At 48.7% G+C, this 10695-nt stretch overlaps 1 protein-coding gene across 2 annotated transcripts in view; it reads right to left on the bottom strand.

Moving 5' to 3' along the window:
* F8 (coagulation factor VIII) overlaps positions 1 to 3842 on the bottom strand; it is a 79786-nt gene extending 75944 nt beyond the window's left edge. Inside the window, exon 1 of one of the 2 annotated variants that reach the window (XM_007056233.4) lies at positions 3248 to 3842. In XM_007056233.4, the coding sequence (XP_007056295.2) occupies positions 3248 to 3408 (161 nt within the window). In that variant the 5' untranslated portion in view covers positions 3409 to 3842. The remainder of the gene's footprint in view (positions 1 to 3247) is intronic. The other variant, XM_043522509.1, reaches the window with a different exon arrangement.
* Between the last annotated feature and the right edge of the window lie 6853 nt (positions 3843 to 10695).

A 10695-nucleotide genomic window follows, 5' to 3' on the forward strand; every position in this document is an offset into this window, starting at 1 on the left:
CCAATCACATCATAATTCCTTGACTGTGCCAGGACTTCCAGTTCTCCCTGCTTGTTTCCCAGGCTTCTTGCATTTGTGTATAGGCACTTGAGATATCTCGCTGATCGTCCCTCTTTCTCAGTATGAGGCAGGAGCCCTCCCCTCTCGCGCTCTCCTGCTCGTGCTTCCTCCCAGTATCCCACGTCCTCACTTACCTCAGGGCTTTGGTCTCCTTCCCCCAGTGAACATAGTTTAAAGCCCTCCTCACTAGGTTAACCAGCCTGCTTGCGAAGATGCTCTTCCCTCTCTTCATTAGGTGGAGCCCGTCTCTGCCTAGCACTCCTCCTTCTTGGAACACCATCCCATGGTCAAAGAATCCAAAGCCTTCTCTTCAGCACCACCTGTGTAGCCATTCGTTGACTTCCACGATTCAATGGTCTCTACCCAGGCCTTTTCCTTCCACAGGGAGGATGGACGAGAAGACCACTTGCACCTCAAACTCCTTTATCCTTCTTCCCAGAGCCACGTAGTCTGCAGTGATCTGCTCAAGGTCATTCTTGGCAGTATCATTGGTGCCCATATGGAGAAGCAGGAAGGGGTAGCGATCCGAGGGCTTGATGAGTCTCGGCAGTCTCTCTGTCACATCATGAATCCTAGCTCCTGGCAAGCAGCAGACTTCTCGGTTTTCCCGGTCGGGGCAGCAGGTAGATGACTCAGTCCCCCTGAGGGGAAACGGGAAATGACTGCCTAGAAAGGAGTACTGCGGAAAGGGATCTGGGGGTCAAAGTGGATCATAAGCTAAATATGAGTAAACAGTGTAACGCTGTTGCAAAAAAAGCAAACATCATTCAGTGATTTATTAGCAGTATTGTAAGCAAGACATGAGAAGTAATTCTTTCATGCTACTTCACGCTGATTAGGCCTCAACTGGAGTATTGTGTCCAGTTCTGTGTGCCACATTTTAGGAAAGATGTGGACAAATTGGAGAAAGTCCAGAGAAGAGCAACAAAAATTGATTAAAGGTCTAGAAAACATGACCTATGAGGGAAGTTTGAAAGTTTGAAGTTTGGGTTTGTTTAGTCTGGAGAAGAGAAGACTGAGAGGGAACATGATAACAGTTTTCAAGTACATAAAAGGTTGTCACAAGGAGGAGGGAGAAAAATTGTTGTAGTTAACTTCTAAGGATAGGACAAGAAGCAATGGGCTTAAATTGCAGCAAGGACCCAATTTAAAAGAAACTGTGCAAACAGCTTGAAAGCGTATTGACCCCCAGTTTGGGTCAGCCGCAGAGTTCGGACCTTTAGCTCCTTGGCACAGATCTCTGCTACTTGAGCTAGTAGAGTAATTGACAGTAATAGCAGGCTGAGTATGTGGACCAGGCATCAGAGGGGGATGAGACACACTCTGCCAGTGGGTTTTACAGACATCTGCTAACAGCGGAGGACTGGAGAGATTTAGGTCTCCTGGGTTCAATTCCAGGTTCTGGAGGGAGTGTGCTTTAGTGATGGGAGACTCTTCTGCCCCCTATCCTCCACACCCCCATCTGCTCCTATCTTCCTTGCCCCCACCCCTCTCTCTGCTCCTATCCAATCCAATCCAATCCCCTCCCCTGTTCCTGTCTTCCACTACTTCTCCCCACTTTCTGGCTCCTGTAATCCCCCCTTCCTGTGTTCCCCCATTCTCCACCCCAATTCCTCAGCCCTCTGCATTCAACCCACTCCCTCCTCCATGCTGCCTGGGCGCCAGCGGGGGGAACACTGAGGCAACAGGAGGCACAGCCAACCTGCTCACAGCTGTAGTGCCTGGTACCAGGCCCACCTGGCATAGCAATTGCGGGGAGAGTCCTGCAGCCCCCAGATGCAGCATGCTCAGTCGCTCTGAGGGGGATGGCGCATATGCAGTCCAGTCACACGTAGGAGTTGTGAGGGGTTGGAACGTGCTCAGTGCAGATGGCATCATCGGATAATTTAGCTGTCAAAGTCTAACAAATCTCTACAGAACATGTGAAAACTGCAATTTTTCAAAGACTCAGACTTGGCCAAATTTGGACAGATTTTCCCAGGAAAAGCAAAAAGGCACATCCCTGAGTTCAGGGCAACTCCCCCGCCAAATGTCCTGTCCTGCTGCAAAGTACCTGGGTGCTAGAACTTCTCAAAAAAATTCTTACAGTCAATTCATTCACATGGACAAAACAACATATTTTCCCCTAATCTCATTCTTGGAAACGACCAAACCACTTCTGCTGAAATGTTTAAAAATATTCCACTTGAGGCAGACATCAAGCTTGGAAAACTTCAGCCCAAACAGTTACAGTTTGGCAAAATTATAAGCAACTGAAAACAGTTCTAATGGGAAGTGTTGGCCAACCTTACCTAAAGGTGTCACGATGATATCATTTGTAACTTTGGGACATGGAAAGCACAGTCCACAGCTATTAACTCATCAAAAAGCAAATCAGAACCTTACTTAGGGTAGAGTGAGGGAAGGGTTACTCATCTGGTACCAGCCGGAGAAGCAATTCTTATCTTATCATACAAGGTCTCAGTCACAAACAAATGAACTAGATTTGGGATGGAAAAATGCATAGGACAAGTCATAGTTAATAATAATTACCCTACATGACCGCAACCTAAAACTCCAACATCAAAGCAGTTCTCGCTGGCTACATGTGCAGAATTAACCCATGTGTCTAATTACACTGTGTGTGTGCCTGGATGAATGTATGTGTATGTCTGAGTGTGTGCGAGAGTGAGTTTGTGGGCCTGATTCTCCCTGCCTTGAACCATGTGCAATGATTTACACCTGTGAAAATGGAGTGCAAAGCAGGTGTGAGGATTCTAGTAAATCAAAATTCTCCACTCACCTGCACTGCTGGGAGCATTCTACATCCACTTTGCATAGACACCAGTGACGATGTAATGTGCAAGGCATTGGGAGAATCAGATTTTGTGTGTCCACATGTATACACACATACACACAATATGATGCGCACACACAAATATGCCCTCACACACATGCACACGCTCAGATTAAATCACACACGCACGGATGCACTCATGCACATTTAAACAGATATACCCCCACAAACAGATGCACACACACTCATGTACATACAGCTGCATTTACACACATATTTTATAGTTGCCATATTTCCCTGGGGGCCACCATCACCTCTGTGATGCAGGATCCACCTTCCTCAAAGCCAAGATGAGAGCTCCCTACGGACATTACATGACAGTCGGAACATTTACAGTACAAATGGCCTTACCCAGCTGGTGCCTGCAGCACAGAGAGCAGGCTGCTGTGCACATAGTCCCAGTACGTCTCCACGGCACCAATGTAGTATCTTCTGGTGATTCCAAAGCTCTCCTGAAAGAAACAACCCAGCAGAAAGCAGCACAGGACTCCTCCCGGCATGGTGCCCCTCATACTGGAGAGGCAGAAGAGTTTCTGATTAAAAAAATAAATTTCTGACAAGAAAAAGATTTATCTTCCATCCAGCAGCTTTAATCCACAGGAAAAAATGAGGGGAAGCCGGCACCCACTGGCTCAGTCAAACCTCTGGAAAGGTTTCTGAGGACATCAGGAGACGGAGTCATTGTGACCAGAGCAGTGCAGAGGGGAACATGCGTAAGTGACGGGATCTCCCTTCTGGGTAGTAGCAACAGGATGAGAGGAAAAAACAAAGGGAAAAGGGAGGCCAAGCAAAGCTTAAACGTTTCCTGGTCTGCAGCACTCCAGGTGCAGGGTGTTTATTTGTATTCCGAGGCATCCACTGAGTCAAAATCTTGGAGTGAGTTGTGAAAGGGAGGGGTTTGTTGGCCAGGGGAATTTAGTTGTGGTCTCTGCCTACTCCCGCCTTCTCTCTCAGCTGCAAAGGAAAAAAGCAAGGCTTGGGTCAAGTTCAGTCTCTCACAGTCCATAGACAGCAAGGTGCTTTACTCTCTCATAGCAATAAGCAGCCAGGATGCAGAGACTAGCCTGAGCTGCAAAATTATGATTCCATCTAGATATGAAAACTGTTCAAATCCAGGGCTTGGGTCCAGCCCGTTATAGATTCAGGGGCCAAGAAGGAAATTTGGACTCAAAGCCAAGTTCTGGTTCTGCAGCCTCTGCAAGTTCATGAAGTGCAGATTCAGGGGACAGTGTATTCCCAACATCGCTCTTATGGTATTGATACATATGGCTTATTGCAGATAGGCAGGGCTGTCTAGCTCTAGTGATCAACATAGCCTCACATGCTGACATCATACAGTGTAACCACACTAAAGATGGACCCAAAGCAAAGCTCCAGATCCAAATACTTCCAGACTAGTCATTGCCATCAGATGACTGTTGAGTAGCTTATACACAACAGTTACAGGTCTCTCATTCCAACAGCTGCTGTTCCAATAGGGAAGCAAAACAATGAATGGGCCATGGAGACTAACCCCACTGCTTATCGGGGAAATCCTTTGTTCATAGCAACAGCTGCCACCAGTGTATGAGGGAGTGGGTGAAAGTTGGGGTATCTAAAATCCCAGATCATCTGTGACTTTTGATGACTGAAGCTTGTTTGAATCTCAGCTATCCCACACCAGTTTGATCCAATGCCTTGCCTCAGTCTTTAATGAGGATCTTAGGGATAATGGTAGCATGATAAATGGGAATGGGACAACTGGAGGTAGATATTACCATATCTGAGGTAGAAGCGAAACTCGAACAGCTTAATGGGACTAAATCGGGGGGCCCAGATAATCTTCATCCAAGAATATTAAAGGAATTGGCACATGAAATTGCAAGCCCATTTGCAAGAATTTTTAATGAATCTGTAAACTCAGGCGTTGTACCGTTTCACTGGAGAATTGCTAACATTGTTCCTATTTTTAAGAAAGGAGAAAAAAAAGTGATCCAGGTAACTACAGGCCTGTTAGTTTGGCAACTGTAGTATGCGAGGTCTTGGAAAAAATGTTGAAGGAGAAAGTAGTTAAGGACATTGAGGTCAATGGTAAATGGCACAAAATACAACATGGTTTTACAAAAGGTAGATTGTACCAAACCAACCTGATCTCCTTCTTTGAGAAAGTAACAGATTTTTTTAGACAAAGGAAATGCAGTGGATCTCATTTACCTAGATTTCAGTAAGGCATTTGATACGGTGGCCACATGAGGAGTTAAATTGGAAAAGATGGGGATCAATATGAAAATTGAAAGATGGATAAGGAATTGGTTAACAGGGAGACTACAACGGATCCTACTGAAAGGTGAACTGTCAGGCTGGAGGGAGGTTACCAGTGGAGTTCCTCAGGGATCGGTTTTGGGACCAATCTTATTTAATCTTTTTATTACTGACCTTGGCACAAAAAGTGGGAGTGTGCTAATAAAGTTTGCGGATGATACAAAGCTGGGAGGTATTGCCAATTTAGAGAAGGACCAGGATATCATACAGGACGATCTGGATGACCTTGTAAACTGGAGTAATAGTAATAGGATGAAATTTAATAGTGAAAAGTGTAAGGTCATGCATTTAGGGATTAATAACAAGAATTTTAGTTATAAGCTGGGGACGCATCAATTAGAAGTAACGAAGGAGGAGAAGGACCTTGGAGTATTGGTTGACCACAGGATGACTATGAGCCGCCAATGTGATATGGCCCTGAAAAAAGCTAATGCCGTCTTGGGATGCATCAGGCGAGGTATTTCCAGTAGAGATAAGGAGGTGTTAGTACCGTTATACAAGGCACTGGTGAGACCTCACCTGGAATACTGTGTGCAGTTCTGGTCTCCCATGTTTAAGAAGGATGAATTCAAACTGGAACAGGTACAGAGAAGGGCTATTCGGATGATCCAAGGAATGGAAAACCTGTCTTATGAAAGGAGACTCAAGGAGCTTGGCTTGTTTAGCCTAACTAAAAGAAGGTTGAGGGGAGATATGATTGCTCTCTATAAATATCTCAGAGGGATAAATACCAGAGAGGGAGAGGAATTATTTAAGCTCAGTACCAATGTGGACACAAGAACAAATGGATATAAACTGGCCATCGGGAAGTTTAGACTTGAAATTCGATGAAGGTTTCTAACCATCAGAGGAGTGAAGTTCTGGAATAGCCTTCCAAGGGAAGCAGTGGGGGCAAAAGACCTATCTGGCTTCAAGATTAAACTCGATAAGTTTATGGAGGAGATGGTATAATGGGATAACATGATTTGGGCAATTAATTGATCTTTAACTATTCATGGTAAATAGGCCCAATGGCCTGTGATGGGATGTTAGATGGGGTGGGATCTGAGTTACTACAGAGAATTCTTTCCTGGGTATCTGGTTGGTAAAACTTGCCCACATGCTCAGGGTTCAGCTGATCGCCATATTTGGGGTCGGGAAGGAATTTTCCTCCAGGGCAGATTGGAAGAGGCCCTGGGGTTTTTTCTCTTTCCTCTGCAGCATGGGGCACGTGTCACTTGCTGGAGGATTCTCTGCACCTTGAAGTCTTTAAACCACGATTTGAGGACTTCAACAGCTCAGACATAGGTGAGAGGTTTATTGCAGGAATGGGTGGGTGAGATTCTGTGGCCTGCACAGTGCAGGAGGTCAGACTAGATGATCATAATGGTCCCTTCTGACCTTAATATCTATGAGTCTATGAGCCTATGAGAAGTTTAACCTTGATACCTCTTGATGCCAAGGTGTGTGTGTGCCGGTGCGCATGTGCCAAGATCTGGGTATCAACTCTGTCTGGCAATATCCTGAATAAAAATCGCTTCCCAGTACAATGTGCTTTGTTTATGCCTGATAATAGTGAGCCCGGTCCTGAAGACAACAGGAGTTTTGCTTTTTGTGGGAGGAGGACCAGACCCTACACAGAGGGTTGTACATACTAATACAAGGCTAATCAAACTTCACGTTTTTGGGCATCAGCTAATCACCATAAAGGACATTTCTGTCCATGGAATAAGGCTGCACTATTGAGTAAGTACACTCTGGATTTATTTTCCACTTTCCTCTGGAGCATTAGCCAGGTTGGATGCTGGTCTACATAGTCTGAACCGCTATAGCAGGGGTGGCCAACCTGTGGCTCTGGAGCCACATGTGGCTCTGCAGAAGTTAATATGCGGTTCCTTGTATAGGCACCGACTCCGGGGCTGGAGCTGCAGGGGCCAACTTTCCAATGTGCCAGGGGGTGCTCACTGCTCAACCCCTGGCTCTGCCACAGGCTCTGCCCCCGCTCCACCCCTTCCTGTCCCTTCCCCTGAGCCCGCTATGCCCTCGCTCCTCCCCCTCCAAGCCTCCAGCACCCCACAAAACAGCTGATTGGGAGGTGCGGGGAGGGAGGTGGAGGCGCTGATCGGCGGGGCTGCCAGTGGGCGGGAGGCACTGGGAGCGGGAGGAGGGGAGCTGATGGGGGGCTGCTGACGTATTACTGTGGCTCTTTGGCAATGTACATTGGTAAATTCGGCTCCTTCTCAGGCTCAGGTTGGCCACCCCTGTGCTATGGACTATCCTACATACCAACATGGGCAAAAATCACGTGGATTAGCCTCATACCACATCCACCACAATTACAGGCTCAAGGGAAATCCCTTTTCTGGGTGTTACAGAGGACCACAAGACGATCCACAAATGTCTCCTACGTGTATGCCACCCCCCTTTAAACACTTCCATTCCACCACACACTTTCTTTAAAATCACCCCCAATGGGGAATCCATTATGAACACACCCACTTGGCTGGACCCAAATGGAGTGACAGAATGAAAGAGAGTTGGAAACACCCCATACCACAATGCCTAGTGACCTTCTGCATGGCAAAAGCAAACAACCTTCCTCTCTCTGAGTCTAGGAGAGCAGCTCAGAAATGATTCACCAAAATGTTTTATGCAAATCTTTCACTATTTTTAAGTTCACATTTTTCTTTCTCGTTTTTAAGGACCAGAAAATTCTCCCCCCACTCTGAGTTCATTGATTTTTTTCTCTCTGTAAACAAATAATAAAAGGCAGGAAGAAGAGGAGTGAGGGTCCTGCCTTGCTTTGTCCTCTGCTATGCAAATGAGGTGATGTGGGAAATGCTCCATGAGTCATTCCCAGGAAGCCTCTTCTCTGAAGTAATGCACATGCAAGGTGAACAACTCCTTGGCTGCTCCTTGAGGCACCTAAGGGAGTGGGGGGACTGCAGGGAAGAGGCCAGTGCACTGTGACTGCTCAGCTGAACCCCAGTTAGGCTTAAGAGAGGCCACCTGGGACCTAGAGGGAAGGAGCTCGGGTCATGGTTACTGGAACAATTCTGATAGTGTGGGTGCTGAGAACCATTGAACCAAAATGTGTGCTGGAACAATTTTGATAGTGGGGGTACTGAGAACCATTGAACCAAACTGTAAACCCTGTATATAATGGAAACCACTTCAAGCCAGGGGTGCTGCAGCACCCCCGGCATCCCTCGTTCCAGCACCTATTGCTGGGGTGAGTCAGAGCATGAGAGGAACCAGAAGGAGGAGGTGTCTGAGACTCAGAGACAGGATGCAGCAAGGAAGAGCTGGCAGCAGTTGCTTGGGAGAAAGCAGTAGGAGACGCAGTAGAGAGAGCTGAGTTCCCACAAGAGCTGGAACGGGAGTATTGGTGAGAACTGGCTACAGCTGGGGGAGCTGATGAGCAGCCCCCAGGAAAAGGGGAAGAGCCATCTTGGTCAAGGGAAGCCGAGCCTGGAAGCAAGAGGATGGCTGCTGAAGGGTGGATCCCTGAGCCAGGGTAGGATGCACAGGCAAGGAGGTGTGGGGAGGGGAATGCTGTGGGGAGCCCTCTTGCAGGAGACCTGACTTGGGGACTGTGTAGTAAAGGAGTTGTGAGACTGATCCCTCAGGCAGGGAAGCCTCGAGAGTGGGGCCCTGCATGAGGAGGAAAAGGATCTGGGAACACAATGCTGCAATTGACTCTTGGGTAGGTGACGTCAGGTGATCTCCCCAGAGAGGGGAATGGAAAACCTGTTGCATCTTGGTATGTTTATGATGGGAATTGGAGAATGGTTTTACTACAAGGGTTTTTGGGAATCACTGCTCTGGTGTAGTTGAATAAATTAAGGCCGGAGGCGGGCTTTGTGTCAGATACTGAGAGATATGGTCCATTTGTGGGTGGAAGAAAGGGGAAACTGAGGCAGGACTATCTGTTGTGCTGCAGCCTGACACTGGAGGGTGCCCCACAAGGGGCTAGCCTGCCACAGGGGGAATTTGTATTCACAAAGGCACAACAGATTTAATCACGACAGATCTCTGCTTTCTTCTCCCTCATAGAAAGACATCTCATTGTCTTCTAATGATCACCAGTGCTACAGGCTCAGTTCAGAAAAATGCCACACACAGAAGCCAGGCTGGGAATCTCTGGCGAGCAGTGTGTGGGGGAGCTGACCTCTCCTGTGCTGTTCCTCTGAGGTCCACCGAACTTGTCCTCCATGACAGGAGTGCAGGCTCTTCCTGGATTGGAGCCCAGTTGTGGGGTACACTGGCTCACACTTACACAATTCATGTCCTGGCAATGGCATCGAGGTGCACACGATGTCCCCACTGGATAGGTCCAACATTCAGGGCTCACTTACCACCCACCTCCCCCCACCCCAGAATAAATTAGAGCAGCCCTGAGAGATACCTTTGTCCCTCAGGTCCTGGGTCAATCACAGCTTGGCTGGCCCTGGGGACCCTGGGAGCCAGGGAGAGCATTTATCCCACAGTCCGTGGTAGGTGTGGGTTTTATACTCAGTCACACGCATATTTATTCGTTAAGGCCCTGCTCATGGGTACTGAGCCAATAGAAGCCACTGGATGGAGCTCCTCCCAGGAGCTGAGCCCCATGGCAGCACTCACAGCACCGAGCCCCAGCTCCCTGAGTGGAAGGAACAGGAATCCAGCCCAGCCCTTGTCTCCCCACCAGACACCAAGAACCTGCCCTTTTCCGCAATGGAAAATATTTTCTTCCTCTTTCTTTCCGTTTTCTGTTCCCCTTCATGTCACCCTTTGAATCTCCTTGGCACTGATGCAAATTCTAAAAGTGAAATGCAGGGAATAAAAAACTGAAAGAAGGAAAGAAAGAGGGAAATCTAGGGAGAGAGGGGAAGGAGGAAATTAACATGAGTCTCTGACCAGCAGTGGTGGATTAGCCACTGGGCCGACAGGGCCTGTGCCCAGGAACCCTGGCCAACTGGGGGGCCCTGGCAAAACTCTGCCACCAGGCAGCGGAAGCGCGGAGTCCAAACCGCCGGATGGGCAGGGCAGAGGAAGCCCCTGCACCCCAACTCCACTCCCTGTCAGAAACCACAGGATGGGAGAAGCCCGCCTCAGTGACCCCCAACCCTGTCCCCAGCAGGGGAAGCCCCCGTGCCTGTTTCCACTCTCCGGCAGAAGCGTCGGGCAGGTGGGGTGGAAGAAGCCCCAGCGCCCCCTCCCTGGTCTCCCGCAGAAGTACAGAGGGCAGAGGGGGAAGCCCCAGCACCCAAACCACTGCTGCAGCCCTGGGACTGGAGGAGCTGTCACTCCACACTGCACCCCTAGGGCCACGGCGTGGGGACAGAGCTTCTCCAGTCTTGGGGCCGCATGGGGTCAGGTGGGGAAGCAGAAAGGAGCAAAAGGGGCTGCGGGGCTGCAGAGGGGGGCAGAATGCGGGGGGGGGACACTAGCTGGAACACGGGCTGCCCGGGGAAGGGGCAGAAAGGGGTGGGGCCATTGGTAGGGCTGCAGGCAGAAGGGGCGGGGCAGGGCTGCAG

This window comes from Chelonia mydas, chromosome 9, assembly GCF_015237465.2.
Source record: "Chelonia mydas isolate rCheMyd1 chromosome 9, rCheMyd1.pri.v2, whole genome shotgun sequence".
In the NCBI taxonomy this organism is placed as follows: Eukaryota; Metazoa; Chordata; order Testudines; family Cheloniidae; genus Chelonia; species Chelonia mydas.